Source organism: Electrona antarctica (assembly GCF_951216825.1).
Source record: "Electrona antarctica genome assembly, chromosome: 9".
Classification (NCBI taxonomy): Eukaryota; Metazoa; Chordata; class Actinopteri; order Myctophiformes; family Myctophidae; genus Electrona; species Electrona antarctica.
The window spans coordinates 3079306-3100036 of NC_136790.1; the positions used below are offsets into that span (position 1 = coordinate 3079306).

The following is a 20731-nucleotide window of genomic DNA, read 5'->3' on the forward strand; positions in this document are numbered from 1 at the left end:
CGTCATATTGATTTGAATATCGCCCAGCCCTACCTCTCTCGCTCTAGTTTCACCATACCCTACACCGAACCTGGACAGCCTTAAGGCTCATTCATAGTCTGGATTTTCGGTGGTGAGGTGACCACCGGACCTGAAATAACGTTGAGGGGTGGTGAGTAAAAACAGAGAGAAGGGCTGGGGCGGTGGCGGTGGTTTGCTCTTCACCGCGGCTCGTGACGTCATGTTGTAGTTCGGTGGTCACCTCACCACCTGCAAATCCATACTATGAATAACGCTATAGGGTCACTCAATGTCCACCTCAAAGCCCAGATACAGAGGCACGAAACTCTGTTCCTGGTGATTCACCCAGGCAGGTGGGCATGGTTTGGAGGTTAGGTTGAGGCATAGTTTCTATGAGGTTAGGTATAGGCAACCATGTGACGCCCACCTGGGCGAAACACCAAAGAAAGAACCTCTTCCAGACAGAGAGTAATGCTCTCTGAAACCAGTCCAGTGACACTTTTGTTGTGTAATGATGCTTAATCATACTTACCATGTTAATCCTAGTGGCCCTATTCAGGGCATGTCATAATGGACAAAGATTTGTTGAAAATTCAGTGAAAATAGCCAATCTACAAGCCTGTACTGTACTGCCTGTACTGGCTACTTTGATTGCCTTTTGTCGGAAAATATATTTTGTGTAGAGGGGAAAAAGGTGGAGGCCAAATACAGACCACTGGGAGAACCTGGTCAATATAGTATAGGCCTAGACTAGAGTTCAAGTGTTTAAAGTATTAAGTATATTATGAAGATATGAGACTGAGAATCTGTTAATGACGATATGATATGAAAAACGATATGAAATAGATTTTATGTGGCCCACAAACAGTCTTTAGCTTTCAGCAGTTGTATTATTACATATTTAATGTTTAACCTCTAGATTGGGCATGTGGCTTGAGGGGAATGGCAACCATGTTTTCAAAAGATGATGCGTTTCATTTAATGACGGAAGCATGAAATTAATGTAAGTATTTGAAAGCACGTTTCCAAACAGAAACAACCTACACACATGCCTACATGTTGATCAACCTCTCAATGCTCTTGCTTACCCACAGAGGGGGCAGCTGAGACGGCTACCATTGGTGCAGCTCTTATCTGAGGCAGTGGGCAGAAGATGTGGTAACAGTCCAACTTCCAAGAGACATGGGTGCTGGGCTGGCACTGTTCATGGCATAGGTGACCGACCACGGGATGATCATTTGCATAATACACATCTCACAGGTTATTCAAATTGGTGAATGCTCCCTTTTGCCATCTGCAGATGGAGAGGGTGTCAAATAACCTGTCAATAGTCGCAGAATTCTTTGGCGATAAAACATGAATTACTAACTTTGATCAAGTCTACAAATGAAACAAACAATTCAAGTAGGTAACCAACTAGTTTGTTCTTTTCCTTACCTTCTCTGCCATGTCAGCAGTGCTCTGAGCACTGCAGTAGAAACAAAAACACATTCCATAGAAGTAAGATCAGCAACCTATGTGTTCGTTTAATGCCAACATGACAGGTGACAGCCACCTTCTGAGTCCACTCCTAAATGTAGTGGGTTTAGTCTGTCTACCAGAGCTACTGTCTCACCGTTCACTGGTGCTATCAGCCACCCCAGCAGGAATGACAGCAATGTAGAAACTCTGCAATAGTGGCCGATGGGGAACGAACAGCAAGCAGCTGACAGAAAGGGGAGAGTGAAGGGGTCTCTTTTTGTCTCCACCAGGCCGAAGGCATGGGGAGAGAGTATGTTTTGCACTCCGTCCGTGTGTGTGTGTGTCCGTCCTTCCGTCCGTCTGTGTACAGCTAATCTCCGGCACCGTTAACCCGGTCGATGCCAAACTTTGCACACACACTCCCTGGATGCCAACGATGAACCTCTGCCCCGCATTTTCCAGAACGGCCTGTTATAGCGCCACCATGAGGCAGCTTTTCACATTTTTTACCTAAAACTGCACCGATCTGCGTGAAACGTTGCATGCACACTCCCTAGAGGCCAAGGACAAACCTTTGACCTGCATTTTCTGCTTCTACCTTTTATAGCGCCACCAGGAGGCCGACTTTTGTACAACTCGTTACACAGTATCTCTATGGTCATGTGCTCAAGTCGGATCTGTCCGATATTTCATATTCCATCCTAATTGGCTATAATTGGCTTTCACAGTTTGCAAGATTGCCCCGTTTTCAACAAAAGCCTCAAATCATGAACGCAGCATGCAATTTACGTGAAATCTTTCACACATTTTCTTACTAGGCTGAGGAATATATCCCACCCTTTTCACATTGGCCTGTTATAGCGCCACCAACAGGTTGATTTTTGCAAAACACATTTTTGGAACAAAATGCCTCAAGTCATCCAATTGCCATCAAAGGCAAACATGTTTATATTACTCCTAAACATTTTGCCAAACATCTCACACAGTCATATCCTCCTGGTGGAGACCTGTGCCCAGAAGGGCACTTTTTCTAGTTTTAAAATATTTTCCCTCTGGAAAACCAAAGGTCTTTTGTGCACATTCAGAAGCAAACCTCAAACTAATTTCCTATTGAATGTCTGTGAAACTAAATCTCTATTACAGTTGTTTTGTTGGCAAATATGAATTTGTAATTCAGTTTCGGTCATTTCCATATTGCTAATATTATGCCATTTGCCATAAAGTTAGCAGTGAAGTGAAAGTGTGTTGATGAATTTGATTCATACTTTCAGGATTCCAATTCAGAAAAATACCGGTAGCTAAAAATAATTCAGGATTCCAATTCAAAAATAGCAAAAATGGCAGATCTACGAGCTCGCACAGTTTGAGCTTGTAGATCAGCTATTTTTTACTATATGCATTGTGGCCCTCTGGAGTGAGTGTTCAAATATAGCGGCCCTCTCCATCATCAAAGTTTCCCACCCCTGTGCCCTATCCAAAAACTAGTTATTATTTTAATATGCAATAAAATTAAGATCTCACACAAGACACGACAGAATAATTTGATATAATTATTATGCCACATGCAGTTGAATGCATGTTGCAAATTGCATTATGCAATACACCTGTGGCCCTCTGCCCACAGGTGAAGTAACCTCGCCTCACCAGGCTTTCCACCACCTACAGGTGAAGTGGTTTGCAGTTCATTGCAGTTGGTTGATTGAATTGTTGGCAATAGCACAGTAAAGATGATAATACTCTAATCATCAAAGTTTCCCACCCCTGTGCCCTATCCAAAAACTAGTTATTATTTTAATATGCAATAAAATTAAGATCTCACACAAGACACGACAGAATAATTTGATAATATGCCACATGCATTTGAATGCAAGTTGCAAATTGCATTATGCAATACACCTGTGGCCCTCTGCCCACAGGTGAAGTAACCTCGCCTCACCAGGCTTTCCACCACCTACAGGTGAAGTGGTTTGCAGTTCATTGCAGTTGGTTGATTGAATTGTTGGCAATAGCACAGTAAAGATGATAATACTCTAATGTGTGTAGTTCTTTATTCATTTTGATCTCAAAGTGCACCAGATTGAAGCATTTTCATCGCAAATTTACATTTAAAATAATATTGCATAGGGCCACAACCTGACTCCTAGAACCGGCACTGAGCATTAGGGCTATGGACCAGAGCTAACTCCATGGTAATTATGTAAAACACAGATTATATGAAAAAAATCTGACTCATTCTGGATGTATATGAACCTTAAATGAACATTAATTTATTTGCTTTTATTTTTATTCTTTTTTTATTTTCATTTTATCTGTTATGTTTCTTGGACTGGCTATTTGTAAGGTTTATAATGTTGATGCTGCTTTGTACTGAACCTAGATCTTGTACAATTTTGAAAAACAAATACAAATTTGAATTATAAAAGAAATCACACCCGTGTGAACTGAGTGGTGTAAGGTCTTATTTAGACTGATCAGCTGTGGTCTGACGTAATGTCTGACGTAATGAAATCACACCCGTGTGAACTGGGTGACCATAGCAACCATGCTCATTTTTTTTGGTACAGACAGACAGACAGACAGACACGTAAACTAACAAAGCCAGTTGTAGGAGTGGTTTACACCACTCAAAAAGTCTGACTTGTCTGAAGTGAGTGGTACTGTACTGTACTGTACTGTACTGTACTGTACTGTACTGTACTGTACTGTGAACAAACGCTATAACGCTATTTTCGTGCTTGGACAGACCCAGGAACCCAGGGAACTGTCTGATGTTCTCCTGATGTGCTGGTTGGTGCCTTGCATGGTTTCCGCCGCCGCCCATCGGTGTATGAATGTGTGAATGGGTGAATGTAATGCACAATCTATGTAAAGCTCCTTAGATAAAGGCCCTATATAAATGCACCATTTACCATTTATAGTACACCACTCAAAAAAAAAAAAAAAATCAAAATCAATTTTCAAGATAGAAAGGTCATCTTGGTCTTAAATTGAAGCTTAAGGATATGGGAAGTTTTCTACAAGTGAGGCAGTGATATTCACCATAATGTGCTGGAAAATAACCATGTTTGTTGTTATTTGTTAAGCGGACAGTATGTATTTTTGTGTTTCTGGAGATGAATTTAAGAATACAATGGAAATCCTGTTCTGCTACATACCCCTATGTGTCAGGATACTCCTGGAAAAAAAACCCCACAGACCTCATAACCTATTGGCGTACTAAAAACCGTTAAATAACAGTCCCCAGATGGAACATTAGAATAAGTTGTATCAATCATCTTGGTCTCTTTCCAATCGATTCCAGATATAGACAAATCGATGAGTGCATCGATTGTGCAGCGGGTTATTATACTTCCTGTGTAGCATTTCCTCCTCCTTTTCTGCCAAATTTGTCAGTCATGGCTCCGATTGTGAGTACTAAAATGTGTACATCCACAGTGTGTACTGTGTTCATTCTTGCTTGTCTTCTAAACACACAAGTGTGTATTTAGTGCACGTATATCAATACGTCTACTGCAGTAGTAAAAAGCCCTTTACTGTTCTTTATTTACCTTGTTGGTTCAAACCACGTTGGCTAAATGCTAATAGCCTAGAGGAGTAGAGGCTAGCGTCCAGCAACGGCAAACTTGTGAGGAGGATACTTGGTCAACAACACTGAACTTACCTGTCGTACAACTAAGTGTTTTACTAAATTCATCAATCACTAAAGACTCGTGCTGCTAAACTAATGCCAGTCTGTGTTTTGCACAGACTATTTTTGCTGAGCCAATGGATTGATTGATGGATGCATTTATTAACAGATTGCAGAATTACAGTACATGTCAAGCACAACTCAATGCAAAACTTAACGGTGGACGACACCATAAAGTATTACACTTTGGATGGACGGAGGAGGTTTTAATAGCGATATTCTCGCTTTAAAACCGCCGTCCATTGGCTCAGCAAATCTAATATTAGCTGTCAGTAAGTTATCTCTTGAATAGGAATGGAGCTAACAGTTTCCGACTGTTAAGACGCTACATGATTATTTTTGGTAGACTGTACTATAGGTTCGTGTGTGTGTGTGTGTGTGTGTGTGTGTGTGTCTTAACTGACTTTCCCTTTTCTATTTTTTACTTTGTTTACTAACTAGAAAAAGGCAAAGCCAGTGCTGAGGAAGCCGGGTGGGGGGAGGAAGAAAAAGCAGATCCTAAAGTACACATTGGACTGCACCCACCCTGTTGAGGACGGCATCATGGATGCTGCCAACTTTGTAAGCAGATTAGTTATGTTATTGTATTTCCATCTGATCTCTCCTACATAATGCATAGCAGCTGCAAAGCATCATCCCTTATAGTCAGGGAATATTATCAGTATAATCTGTATAATCTAATCTGGGAATACATACTTACCCAGAATTTTCTTCACCAATGTGTTTGTAAAGGTGTCTACTAACATATCCCACATTGGTTTATATTCAACCACGCTAGGGGAATTTTTGACAGCAGCTGAAAGTTGGGGTACCATCAACAGCCAATATATGGCAAAATGTTCTAAATTTCATTATGCTTTAAATAGAATGTGACGTGTCAAACTAGATGGTTTGCATCATTCTGAATCACATTACATCACATTTGTGATGACGGCTATGGCCTTTTAAGGAGTGTTGTTCATGCAAAACTAATGCTTGGAATGGATTCAGAATCATGAAAAACCCCTAATTTGACCATAGACCCCCTAGTTTGGCCATAGCCACTTGCCCAAATATGCCCAAATGTGCTGACTTCATCACATTTGTGATGACGGCTATGGCCATTTTTAGCCCAAGGACTGTTTTTCGTGCAAAACTAATGCTTGGAATGGATTCAGAATCATGAAAACCCCCTAGTTTGACCCCTAGTTTGACCATAGACCCCCTAGTTTGGCCATAGCCACTTGCCCAAATATGCCCAAATGTGCTGACTTCATCACATTTGTGATGACGGCTATGGCCATTTTTAGCCCAAGGACTGTTTTTCGTGCAAAACTAATGCTTGGAATGGATTCAGAATCATGAAAACCCCCTAGTTTGACCCCTAGTTTGGCCATAGACCCCCTAGTTTGGCCATAGCCACTTGCCCAAATATGCCCAAATGTGCTGACTTCATCACATTTGTGATGACGGCTATGGCCATTTTTAGCCCAAGGACTGTTTTTCGTGCAAAACTAATGCTTGGAATGGATTCAGAATAATGATAAACCCCCTAGTTTGACACGTCACATGCTACTTAAGGCATAATTAAATTTTGAACATTTTGCCTTATAATGGTTGTATGGTACCCCAACTTTCAGCAGCTGTCAAAAATTCCCCTAGGGTGGTTGAATATAAACCAATGTGGGATATGTTAGTAGACACCTTTACAAACACATTGGTGAAGAAAATTCTTGGTAAGAAATGTATTCCCAGATTGTATTAATATCCCCTGACTATTAGCACATTGCTGTCTATTGAGCACAGTTCAATCCTGTCTGTCACAAAATGTAATGGCTTAAATCAGGTTGTGAACTAGCTATTCAATGATCCATTGTGTTTTTTATGTTAAAAAATAAAGCAACACAATCAGCTGCTACAGCTGTCACCTTATCATTTGGCACCGTATCTCAGCTTCTCACAAGTAAATGTTGTGGGAAGTTCAGTGTTTTTGATTTTACAATAGTTGCTAAAATGCTGTGCTCTGCTGTACACATCTCTTTTCTACCCTAGGAGCAGTTTCTTCAGGAGCGCATCAAGGTGAATGGAAAAGCTGGAAACCTGGGCGGTGGTGTGGTGTCCATTGAGAGGAGCAAGAGCAAAATTGCTGTGAACTCTGAGGTTCCCTTCTCCAAGAGGTATAGCATTCACCTTTTAAACTCTGAGGTTCCCTTCTCCAAGAGGTATAGCATTCACCTTTTAAACTCTGAGGTTCCCTTCTCCAAGAGGTATAGCATTCACCTTTTAAACTCTGAGGTTCCCTTCTCCAAGAGGTATAGCATTCACCTTTTAAACTCTGAGGTTCCCTTCTCCAAGAGGTATAGCATTCACCTTTTAAACTCTGAGGTTCCCTTCTCCAAGAGGTATAGCATTCACCTTTTAAACTCTGAGGTTCCCTTCTCCAAGAGGTATAGCATTCACCTTTTAAACTCTGAGGTTCCCTTCTCCAAGAGGTATAGCATTCACCTTTTAAACTCTGAGGTTCCCTTCTCCAAGAGGTATAGCATTCACCTTTTAAACTCTGAGGTTCCCTTCTCCAAGAGGTATAGCATTCACCTTTTAAACTCTGAGGTTCCCTTCTCCAAGAGGTATAGCATTCACCTTTTAAACTCTGAGGTTCCCTTCTCCAAGAGGTATAGCATTCACCTTTTAAACTCTGAGGTTCCCTTCTCCAAGAGGTATAGCATTCACCTTTTAAACTCTGAGGTTCCCTTCTCCAAGAGGTATAGCATTCACCTTTTAAACTCTGAGGTTCCCTTCTCCAAGAGGTATAGCATTCACCTTTTAAACTCTGAGGTTCCCTTCTCCAAGAGGTATAGCATTCACCTTTTTCATATGGCCCATAAGTCTTTGCGTTTGTGTGTGCATAAGTTCCTCTTTCTCTTGCTGTGTTGACAGTCTTGCAAGAGAAACAAGTGACCAGGGGCCTATTTCACAAAACTTGGATTAGCGATTAAACCTGGATTTAACAGATATCCTGGTTTATTATAGCCTGCATCAGCGATTAACCGGTTTCATGAAAACTGGTTAATCTTGCCAGATGAAGATTGCCAGTTAACCTGGATATGTTGAGGCTTGATTCGGTTTCATGAAAGCAATGCCACATTAGTTCCCATGGAAACTAATGCTTTGGCCTTAACCTGCTCCGGACCAGGCTAACAGCCAGGTTTAACCTAATCCTGTTGTCTTTAATGTTCATTAAGCAGTCAAACTGATCACAAACCAATGATGTTTTCCACACATTCAATTATTATGGGTTTATGTTGCTGCGGTTTATGTTGCTGTATACTGTTTAGGGGCGACCATACCTGATACATGTAGAATGGGTATATTTCAAGTACAGGTAAAAAAATCACACCCGTGTGAACTGAGTGGTGTAAGGTTTTATATAGCATGATCAGCTGTGGTCTGACGTAATGTCTGACGTAATGAAATAAGGTAAGGTATTATGTAGCCTGATCAGCTCTGATCTGACGTAATGAAATCACACCCGGATGTGATTTCACAACTGGCTTTTTCTGTGCAGAGAAAATGACCATGGTTGCTACGGTCATCCAGTTCACCCGGGTGTGATTTAATTACGTCAGAAATTATTTTGAACATAGCAACCATGCTCATTTTTTTCTGCACACAAAAGCCAGTTGTAGGAGTGGTTTACACCACTCAAAAAGTACAGGTCAATACAAAAAAGACTACGAGGATAAATCCAGAAAAAGCACTAAAGGTGACTCCACACCAAGCAAACTTGTTCAGACTAGTCAAAGACTGCTTCAAACTGTCAGATTGCAACAGACTAGCATTTTTTAATCGGCACAAAACAAGTCGCCCGACGAAATATTATCTTTCCCCGTGCAAATTGCAAAAAGCAGCCTGCAGGCAGTTTGCATCATCATCATAAGTTTTCGACCGCGGTCGAGATTGTGGATTTCACAATATTACGCAAGACTTCCCGGTCCTTCATTGCCACCCCCAGTTCCTGCTTACTGATGCCTGTGTCCCTAGCGATGACATCGGGGAACGACAGTTTTCTACCTCTGGTCTGCTTTGAGGCAGGACTCCAGAGAAGAAGGGAAGATATAACCTCATTGTCAGCTCTGTAGCAGTGGCCGGCAAACTGTTCTTCTGGATCGGCAGTTTGCAGTGTTGCCAGTTTTGCTTATTATAAGCGACTTTAGGCTAGTTTTCCTGTAACATAGCTTAATATTCATAGTTGCCCGTTGCTTTAGTTTGGGCTTATTTCTGAAGTGTAGTTGCTTATTTGGGCTTGCTTTAATGATTCTTTTTAAAAATAGTGGATGTAATAGGACTCAAGTGGTGAAACTGGTTGCTTGTTTTCATAGACCTGGTCGCTTGCTTCACTCATCAGAATCACCAAACTGGAGCCTTTTTTTTCGCTAGCTTTGCTTTTGCTTTGGAGTTGGTATAATTATGAATTGAGAGTTGACATTGAGAATAATTATGGTATCTAGTTCACACTGCAACATGCACTGAAACATGACTAGTCAGACGAGCAGACAGTAGAGAACCTCTACAGTGGAGTATTTACCCCCTTATCACAACAACACGGATAGCGTCGGCTACCGAGGGTCACCAGACCCAACATGTTCGGTTCTTCATCAATGGGTTCCGTCGCCTTGCCGACGGGCAAGGCGATATGGATGGCAAGCGACAGGAGCTTGTCGTCGGGAATCTCCTGCCGACGACAAGCTGCCATGCAAAATCGTGAACGAATCTGTGCAATGTGGAGTTGGGTTAAGACTTGTGTAATCAGGTTCCTCCATTTTCAATTCATCAGAACAGTAGTGGACACTGGTAGTGTTCCTTGGCTCCATTCATTTCTCAATATTCGCTCAACCACAGAGCATATACACATACAGTATTTTTGATTCTTCTCATATTTTAATGTGCAACTCTTCTTGTCTGCTAATCAAATGGAGATAATGGAACTACTAACGAGGTGGCACTGGCTAGGTTAGAATACTGAAAGACCCTTGGCACTTGCAGGGGAGGTCATGTGGAGACTGTAGTCTTCTGCCCCCTAGGTGAGGGGGAGAAAACGGTTATACTAGGTGGCTAGGTTTAATTTAGTACTTAACTTCTTTCTTGCCAGATACGTTTATAAACATAGCTAGGCTATTGGGACCTATTTATGCCAACTACGCGTATAAGCGCAGACAACCGTTTAATCCATATATGGGGCAGCAAAGTTAAAAAAAAAAGTAGGGCCGATTCGGGTGAGTCGGGCAGACACGAGGCCCTTTGATGTCCTTCTCCATCTCACTGTCCTGCCATTTCCTGTCTCTTTTTAAACTCTGAATTGTTTCAACTCCGTTAGCCCATAAATTGAATTTAGATGTCATGTCACCAGACTAGCCCCTTTTGGGACCCTCGGTTGCCTTTTCTGTATTTTGGACAGCGGTACCCTAGGGTCCCTTACAAGTTAATCCACTCTCTCCAATAGACGCAGCTGTACCACTGTCTGTTCACGGACACCCGCGGGGTCCGTGAACTGGCTAGCCGCACGTTGCTGTATCTGGGCTCAGACATTTTAGAAACTGTTTTTAAAGAGGAAACATGTGGGCCATAACAGGAGTTATTAAATAGAGCCACGACACAACCGCATTAAAAACATGTACGCGGTTGGCCAATCAGAGGCAGTAACTAGGACGTGCAGGTCTTCATCAGGGCGTTGGCCAATCAGAGGCAGTAACTAGGACGTGCAGGTCTTCATCAGGGCGTTGGCCAATCAGAGGCAGTAACTAGGACGTGCAGGTCTTCATCAGGGCATTCTTGCCCTGATGAAGACCCGTTAGGTTGAAACATGTTGGCAGTTGCCCCCTTTTTTCCATTGATATTTTTATTAGAAGTTAGGCAACAGTATATGGTGTCATTTCAGTCACATCATTTATACAATAGTTATTTAGGTATACTGTACATGGAATGACAACCTTTTATAATACTTCTGATTAGATTGCTTTGCCCACTCCATTTTCCATTTCTAAACCCATACACAAACAAACATAACAGACATCAGAAAGTAATACAATAAAAAGTGCATAAAGAACATGGTACAATAATATCAAATTTTTTAAATGAATAAAATAAATATTAAAAACATGTAAAAATAATAATCATAAGCAGACAGAGAGAGAGAAGAAAGTATAGAAGGAAGGATAGAAAGAGAGGAAAGAGAGAAGAGGGGGGGGGGGGCAATCACTCAATGAGTAGGCACTAGTTGGCGATTAAAGAATAACAAAGGATCCCATTTCTCTTGGAATGTAGTGAGATTACCTCTGGTAGAATATCTGATTTTCTCCAATTTCAAAAAGGACATTACTTCTCTCAGCCATTGGGTACTAGAGGGTGGTCTAGTAGATTTCCACTGGAGAAGTAGATGGCGTCTTACTATTAGGGAGGTAAAAGCCCAAACCTCCAGCTGTCTGGGAGTGTATACAGTTGGAGGCCATCGATATTGTCCTTTTCTTTTTGCTGAGGTTTGCGTGATCTGCGCAAAAGGACAGTTAACCCATTTTGGGTGGGAACCCCTTTTGGTGTTTTAAACATTATGTTATAATTTAGCTATTGAAAAATAGCAGATCTACAAGCTCATCGGTGGCGCGCTACGAGCTTGTAGGTCTGCTATTTTTGAAAAATCGTGAAAATATTTATTTCAGAAAACTGGAGGATTTAGAAGGATTTTTAAAAATGTTGAGGTCAGGCCTAAATGGGTCAAATGATAAGGGACAATATCGGTGGCACCCAACTGTAGATCGTAGTCTTCTGGGACCCCACAAATTGCAATGTGCAGAGAAATGTTTACAGGAAATGTGAATATTTTGGACATTGTGTCGAAGTAATGGCAGTTGCCTTTTTAATTTAATAAAGGCGTTCCTCGTTTTGTAACTTTGTGTGTCCGGATCCTTCTCTTTTTATCTATGTCTTGATCCCATTTTTGATCCGTGTGGAGCACCTTTTTATCATTATCACATTTTGCTCCATATCTCCATTGAGCACCTGGTTAGTTCCTCTTCTTTCTAGACACATATTCAAATTCACCACCAGAGAAATGGCTGTTTTAATAGAAAGCAGTGGAGAACATGTCTTTTTAGCCTGGATTATGAGTAGTCAGAGAATTCATCTCTGGAATTCATACGTGTGGTATAACAAACATGGCTTCCTTATGGTTTGTTTATTATTATTATTATTAGATTCATTTTATTCAGACATGATAATCAAATCTCTGACTTCCAGAAAGAATACAGTATGTATAATAAAGTATCTGTCATTGGCCCAGACCTTACAGTGTCTGCTAGTGACTAACCAATCAGGACCCCTCTCATGCAGATTGGTCATAGACAGTATAACAGCATAATGGTGTCCCTTAACCACATGAACTAGCGTCCCTATTCTAGGGTCATAGACGGTATAACAGCATAATGGTGTCCCTTAACCACATGAACTAGCGTCCCTATTCTAGGGTCATAGACAGTATAACAGCATAATGATGTCCCTTAACCACATGAACTAGCGTCCCTATTCTAGGGTCATAGACAGTATAACAGCATAATGGTGTCCCTTAACCACATGAACTAGCGTCCCTATTCTACGGCGATTGTTTGGCAGAAATGGCATATCTAGATGTCACCATTCATAGTGAAGAGGTTTAGGGCACATTCACAGCTGTAGTTCGGTTGTGGTGCGATTGGGGGGGACCGGGTGAAGTTGCATCATTGTTGCATTTTTTTATGTTTTACAGTTGTGATCAAAAGTTTACATACGTTTGTAAAGGACATACTGTCATGATAGTCCTGACTTTCCAATAATTTGTTCAACTCTTATTTTTCTGTGATAGGTTGATTGGAGCAAATACTTCTTTGTCATACAAAAAAATCTTGAATTTATTTGTATTTTTATGAATGTTTGAGGGTTTTCTGAAAATGTGACCAAATCTGCTGGTTCAAAAGAATACATACAGCAATGCTAATCTTTGGTTGCATGTCCCTTGGCCATTTTCACCCCAATTAGACACTTTTGGTAGCCATCCTCAAGCTTCTGGCAAGCTTCTGGCTGAATCTTTGACCACTCCTCTTGACAGAATTGGTGCAGTTCATCTAAATTTGTTGGCTTCCTTGCATGGACTTGTTTTTTCAGCACTGTCCACAACTCCACATGTTCTCAATGGGGTTTAGGTCAGGACTTTGGGCAGGCCATTCTAAAACCTTAATTCGAGCCTGATTTAGCCATTCCTTTACCACTTTTGATGTGTGTTTGGGGTCATTGTCTTGTTGGAACACCCATCTGCGCCCAAGACCCACATTTCTGGCTGATGATTTGAGGTTGTCCTGAAGAATTTTGAGGTAATTCTCCTTCATCATTATTCCATTTACTCTTTGTAAAGCACCAGTTCCATTGGCAGCGAAACAGGCCCAGAGCATAATACTACCAGCACCATGCTTGACAGTAGGTGTGGTGTTCTTTGGGGTGAAAGGTCTCACCCTCTTGCCTCCAAACATATTGCTGGTCATTGTGGCCAAACAGCTAAATTTTTGTTTCATCTGACCACATCTGACCACAGAACTTTCCTCCAGAAGGCCTTGTCTTTGTCCATGTGATCAGCAGCAAACTTCAGTCGAGCCTTAGGGTGTCACTTCTGGAGCAAGGGCTTCCTTCTTGCACAGCAGCCTCTCAGCCCATGACGATGTAAAACACGCTTGACTGTGGACACTGACACCTGTGTTCCAGCAGCTTCTAACTCATTGCAGACTTCCTTTTTGGTGGTTCTCGGTTGACTCTTGACCATCCTGACCAATCTTCTCTCAGCAGCAGGTGATAGCTTGCACTTTCTTCCTGATCTTGGCAGTGACACAACTGTGCCATGCAGTTTATACTTAAACAAGTGTTTGCACAGTTGATCTTGGGACCTGTAGCTGACTTGAAATGGCTCCAAGTGACTTTCCTGACTTGTTTAAGTCTATTATTCGCTTTTTCAGATCCATGCTGAGCTCCTTTGACTTTCCCATTTTATTGTTTTGGGGTTGTGGCCAAAAGAGCCCTAAATAATGCTCAGAGAAGTGAACACACCAGATGTAGTCAATCATAATTGACTCATTTGAAGTTAAGAGGCCATGCCACAAAGCTAATTTGATTGACACAACTTTCTACATGACCATGGGTCATAATATAATTGCTGTATGTATATTTATGAACCAGCAGATTTGGTCACATTTTCAGAAAACCCTTAAACATTCATAAAAATACAAATAAATTCAAGATTTTTTTGTATGACAAAGAAGTATTTGCTCCAATCAACCTATCACAGAAAAACAAGAGTTGAACAAATTATTGGAAAGTCAGGACTATCATGACAGTATGTCCTTTACAAACGTATGTAAACATTTGATCACAACTGTATGTAGGCAGCAGGTAACTTTATCAATGTGTTCAATTCGTAAACTACACAATACAATCTATTCTATAGTATTATACTTCGAGTTATACTTAGGATGTAAACTTGTAAAAATGAGGTGTGTGTGTGTGTGTGTGTGTGTGTGTGTGTGTGTGTGTGTGTGTGTGTGTGTGTGTGTGTGTGTGTGTGTGTGTGTGTGTGTGTGTGTGTGTGTGTGTGTGTGTGTGTGTGTGTGTGTGTGTGTGTGTGTGTGTGTGTGTGTCGCTGCAACTTTACCAACTTGTAATCTTCTTTGTTTGTCACGTCCAGGTCGTCGTACCATTGAACTTATGTTTCTCATGACCCGCACTAGAACATCTTTATTTGAATGCGACAGTGTGCAAATGTGCGATGGAACCCAATTGCGATGGAACCCATTCTCTCGCGAAATATCCTGTAGCCTACGCAGTGTTATGGGCTTCTATCTCTTTATGAGACCACGTCTGTCCACAGACGCTGGGTAATAATGGGGTGTGTACGTTGGTTAGACATAATAGTTGACAGGCATTAGTCCAACAACACAGTCGCTCCCAACATGCGTGGCCAGTTACAACTAACCTGTGGCCGCTTAAAACTCACCTGTGGTTCCCGACATGTGTGGCAGGTTAAAACTAACCCGTGGCAGGTTTAAAACTATCCCGTGGCTCTCGACATGCGTGGAAGGTTAAAACTAACCTGTGGCTTCCTGTGAAGTTAGGTTTTGGGTTTTGGCTAGGGTGTCGGACTAATGCCCGTCGGACCAAACACATGCACGTGACGTAATAATACCTTCTCCTTCCTCGTGTGCCAAATGCCAACTTCTTCATTCCACAATGGCACATTCTTTGGTTTATCCCCGATATTGTATGCAATTGCATTCACACCTGCGGTGATCCGCCCTCCGGTGCGCTTGGAAGCGAATCGAAACCACCATTTTTTTTGGGTGAATTTGTTTGTTTGGTCAGCACTTTAATTCAAATGAGCTTTCACCCTGCCCAAACGAAGTGCACTTTCCAACAATACGCTCCAGGATTATTTTTAATCACAGTAAAACATCCTGGTATGAATCTGCCCTTAGTGTAAAGGGAGAAAAAGCAGCAGACCAAGTGTAGAATTGTGATGAATTGAATATGAAGGATCCCAATGGAAATGGTTTTTAATCATCTTAGCAGACCTTGTATTGAACTGTACTTTCCTGTGCTTGTTTCTGCAAACTGTTAATAAAGTATTCAATCAATCAATCAAAGAGCCCTTGGGGGCCCCGGTCATCTAACCGGCCCCGGTAACAAGATGTGCACATGCACCCGCTCTACATAGGGGAGGGGAGGGGGCCAACAGCACGCACACCAAGGCTCCGCTCGATCATGATTGGAGGAAGGCCCCTCTCTATCTTGATTGCATAGAGAATGGGCACTCTAGCCAAAAACGAAACCTAAGCTTTTTTTTGACCCCAGGGGTTAACTAGGCACAGGGAGGAACTCCTTATGGTCAGCACACTCTATAGTAGGGAGGATTATCAAAAAGAAATCACACCCGTGTGAAGTGAGTGGTGCAACTCCGTGTGGGGGTGGGGTGCAGAAGCTCCAAACCCACAGGAACACACCCAGGGTGCAGGCCTGATTCCGGCGAGCCGCCCCGCGTCCGAAACGGTTGAGAAATGACAGTTACCGTGTGGGGGTCCCTCTACTGTACTGTACTGTCACTGTACTGACCCACAGGAACGCACCCAGGGTGCCGGCCCGATTCCGGCAAGCCGGCCCGCGTCCGAAACGGTTGAGAAATGACAGATACCGTGTGGGGGTCCCTCTACTGTACCCTCTACTGTACTGAACTGTACTGTCACTGTACTGTACTGGCACACCCGAAATCACCATATATACAGTTAATATGTGTGTGTTTGTGTGTGTGTTAGGTTGCGCACAGGTGGTGAAAAACAACCATGCTGTTTTCGTGCTCAGACGCACCCAGCCACCCACCCACACACATAGCTCCGTAAGGGAGTGGTTGCAGCACTCAACACACACATAGCTCCGTAAGGGAGTGGTTGCAGCACTCAACACACACATAGCTCCGTAAGGGAGTGGTTGCAGCACTCAACACACACATAGCTCCGTAAGGGAGTGGTTGCAGCACTCAACACACACATAGCTCCGTAAGGGAGTGGTTGCAGCACTCAACACACACATAGCTCCGTAAGGGAGTGGTTGCAGCACTCAACACACACATAGCTCCGTAAGGGAGTGGTTGCAGCACTCAACACACACATAGCTCCGTAAGGGAGTGGTTGCAGCACTCAACACACACATAGCTCCGTAAGGGAATGGTTGCAGCACTCAACACACACATAGCTCCGTAAGGGAGTGGTTGCACCACTCAAAAAGAAAAGTGATATTTGAATTAAGTGAAATCACTGAATATACCTTTTAAGGGCTTTAATAGCTCATTACTGAACCTGCCACGCATGTCGCGAGCCACGGGTGGTTTTTAACCCACAGCACGGGTTTGTCTGACTAATGACTGTAAGACTGTTGTTAATGATAGGTCTATGTGTAAGACTGTTGTTAATGATAGGCCTATGTGTAAGACTGTTGATAATGATAGGCCTGTGTGTAAGACTGTTGTTAATGAAAGGCCTGTGTGTAAGACTGTTGATAATGATAGGCCTGTGTGTAAGACTGTTGATAATGATAGGCCTGTGTGTAAGACTGTTGTTAATGAAAGGCCTGTGTGTAAGACTGTTGTTAATGATAGGCCTATGTGTAAGACTGTTGTTAATGATAGGCCTATGTGTAAGACTGTTGTTAATGATAGGCCTAATGTGTAAGACTGTTGATAATGATAGGCCTGTGTGTAAGACTGTTGTTAATGATAGGCCTATGTGTAAGACTGTTGTTAATGATAGGTCTATGTGTAAGACTGTTGTTAATGATAGGCCTATGTGTAAGACTGTTGTTAATGATAGGCCAAAGTCTAACCAACATATTACCCCCCCCATTATTTGAACGTGCTTGACATTAAGGCCTTTCAATTTCATTATTTGAACGTGCTTGACATTAAGGCCTTATTAATTTCATCTATTGAAATGTGTTTTGTTTAATTACTGACATCCAAAATAAATCGGACCGCTAACAGACATCATGCCAACACAGGACTGATATTTTATACACAATTAACCAATGTCAAAATATTACACGGTTCAACCGTTTTAATTGCTAGCTCTTGTGACTCGCTCTTGAATCAAGATGATGTGAACCGTGCTGGCCTGGCTAGATTTGTTTTTCATACTTAGAACTTGCTAACAAGACCAGCAGGATTGCAGAAGAGGGGGGGGGGGGGGGGGCAGAATGGGCTCAGTTCAGAAGAGGGGGGCAGAATGGGCTCAGTTCAGAAGAGGGGGGCAGAATGGGCTCAGTTCAGAAGAGGGGGGCAGAATGGGCTCAGTTCAGAAGAGGGGGGCAGAATGGGCTCAGTTCAGAAGAGGGGGGCAGAATGGGCTCAGTTCAGAAGAGGGGGCAGAATGGGCTCAGTTCAGAAGGGGGGGGCAGAATGGGCTCAGTTCAGAAGAGGGGGGCAGAATGGGCTCAGTTCAGAAGAGGGGGGGCAGAATGGGCTCAGTTCAGACCAGCACGGTTGCAGAAGGGGGGCAGAATGGGCTCAGTTCAGAAGAGGGGGGGCAGAATGGGCTCAGTTCAGAAGAGGGGGGCAGAATGGGCTCAGTTCAGAAGAGGGGGGCAGAATGGGCTCAGTTCAGAAGAGGGGGGGCAGAATGGGCTCAGTTCAGAAGAGGGGGGCAGAATGGGCTCAGTTCAGCCGTATTGACGTCTCTTTCTCCAAGTCTTGAGAAAGCTTTCTGACCTCGTCAGATTACCCGATACAATTAGCATGCACACCAACACCATATCAGATCAGCACAACCAAACAAAACCATCTATTCTTTCTATCGATTCTAGATGGCTCACCTTTCGCTGTACTGTACTGTACTGTACTGTACTGTACTGTACTTGTACTGTACATTGACAATACATTTAATCTCATCTCATCATCTCATTTTACCCCCTACAGCAGTGGTTCCCAAAGTGGGGTCCGGGGACCCCTAGGGGTACTTGAGGGAGTTCCAGGGGGTACCTAGCTCAATTAGAGATAGTTAGGAACCAAATGCACCATTATGGGTCTGTAACTCAGAGTGTACAAATAGAACGAAATGGACCCTAATGGGTCCATTTGGCTCCTTTTGTACACTCTCAGTTAAATTAACAGTGGTTTTACATTGTAATTTTCATTTCTTTTTTTTTTTTCATTTTATTTATTTCGAACATATTAAAACATAAAATAACAGGCAATGGAAATAAAGGAAGAACTAGATTTAAAATAATAATAAAACAAGAAATAAAACAATGTATATCTAATATCCTTATAGTTTTGTTCGAAAAAGGGATAGGAAGAAGTTTAGTTAAAAACTTATCGGGTCCTACCCCTTCTTTGTGTATCAAAAAAAATAACATAAAATAAATAGTCAAGCATATACTGTATAAATTGGCGTACCAGAGATAGAAATGCCATTAAATCGGGGGTCCGTAGCCTAATGCGTGTGAATCTGGGGTTCCTTGAAATTAATGTTTCGGAATCACTGCTAGAGCCATAAAAACCCTCCCTTATCGGGGTCACTGGCATATAGTTTTCAAATGGGGGGTCCGTGGCCTAATAAATGTTGATTTGGGGGACCACTGCCCTACAGCAGGGGTTCTCAACGTTTTTGGCCGGGGACCCCCGGAAATGCTTTGGCAATGTCTCGGGACCCCCGCCCCGCCCCCTCCCGACCCCCAATATAAATTGACTGCTACAATAACCTTAACCCATTTTGGGCGGGAACCCCTTTTGGTGTTTTAAGCATTATGTTATAATTTAGCTATTGAAAAATAGCAGATCTACAAGCTCATAGCGCGCCACCGAGTGGCGCGCTACGAGCTTGTAGGTCTGCTATTTTAGAAAAATCGTGAAAATAAAATTTAAAAAAATCTTTTTTTTTTTTTTTAATAATTTGGGGACCCCCTAAAATAATTTGGCGACCCCCCGAGGGGTCGCGACCCACGGGTTGAGAACCCCTGCCCTACAGTACATACAGAGCGGACACCCTAAATAAGGCTGAGCAATTTAATACTTCATTACCGTTAGTTATTTACTGTAAAGTATTACTGCATTACCGTTAGTTATTTACTGTAAAGTATTTTACAAGTTGACAATAAAGTACAGTTATGTCTGATTCTGAGGTTAAGACCTTTTCTATAAACTACTTTCTCCCCGTCTGCCAACAGATACTTGAAATACCTCACCAAGAAGTACCTGAAGAAGAATAACCTGAGGGATTGGCTGCGGGTGGTCGCCAACACTAAGGAGAGCTACGAGCTTCGCTACTTCCAGATCAACCAGGACGAGGAGGAAGAGGAGGATGAAGATTAAACTTTTTAATACAAAACCTTTTAATAAAAAAATATGAAAGACAAAAAGAGGTCTTCTTTTCTGGTGTTCCACCCTTTTCATTAGTAAATGTTAATGTTGTCATACAGTAGCAGAACAGCAACTACATTTCTACAGGATGATTTTTTATTTAAAATAACCCATTTTGTGACATGTGTGTACCAGTAAATTAACACAGTAATTAATTCATTATACGTTTACCTTTAGACCTTTTTGAATTGTGATAGAAAGGTGCAACTGTTGGAACTTAAGTGTGACGTCTCTGGGGTACCCTGACTGAGCCTGGTAACCTTGACAACACTGCTGTGCCACACTGGTACAGCTCTCAGTAGCTAATCGGCAGACTTGCTGTTTTCCCTGCCAGTACCCTACCAAGAAATTAAGTTTAGGGGAAAGGAGAGCTGTGGCTGTGAGAGAGTCAACAGGTTCGTTTGTACTTGCCCCCCACCCACCTGACAAGTCATGGCGCATGTCAGAAAACGCTGTAGTTTGCATAAAGCCTGTATGACTTAACCTTAAATCACTGAAAGGTACCTTGAGATAATTTCCCACATTGTTATATGGTGCATCGCAAAAGTTTTCTCATTTCATATCCCACAGCTATGGCATTGTGCAAGTGTCTGAGGGAGAAGTTTCTATCCGATTTCTTGTGTAACCCTCCAATT

The 20731-nt window shown here is 42.3% G+C and overlaps 1 protein-coding gene across 3 annotated transcripts; it reads left to right on the plus strand.

Moving 5' to 3' along the window:
• Nucleotides 1-3491: 3491 nt before the first annotated feature.
• rpl22 (ribosomal protein L22) lies at nucleotides 3492-20095 on the plus strand. 3 transcript variants are annotated; one of them, XM_079510227.1, is made up of 4 exons: nucleotides 3492-3650; nucleotides 5591-5710; nucleotides 7181-7305; nucleotides 19904-20095. In XM_079510227.1, the coding sequence occupies exons 1-4, from the start codon at nucleotides 3648-3650 to the stop codon at nucleotides 20046-20048; spliced, it is 393 nt and encodes a 130-aa protein (XP_079366353.1). In that variant the 5' UTR covers nucleotides 3492-3647; the 3' UTR covers nucleotides 20049-20095. The 3 variants fall into 3 exon arrangements, with proteins under 3 accessions (XP_079366353.1, XP_079366351.1, XP_079366352.1); XM_079510225.1 differs by lacking the exon at nucleotides 3492-3650 and adding an exon at nucleotides 4725-4868; XM_079510226.1 differs by lacking the exon at nucleotides 3492-3650 and adding an exon at nucleotides 4732-4868 and having other exon boundaries at nucleotides 5597-5710.
• Nucleotides 20096-20731: the final 636 nt, after the last annotated feature.

Excerpts from the sequence above, each read along its gene's own strand:
- rpl22 (XM_079510225.1), top strand. Across the intron at positions 5,711-7,180 it reads TCATGGATGCTGCCAACTTT|GAGCAGTTTCTTCAGGAGCG; the intron begins GTAAGCAGATTA and ends TTTCTACCCTAG. Across the intron at positions 7,306-19,903 it reads GAGGTTCCCTTCTCCAAGAG|ATACTTGAAATACCTCACCA; the intron begins GTATAGCATTCA and ends GTCTGCCAACAG.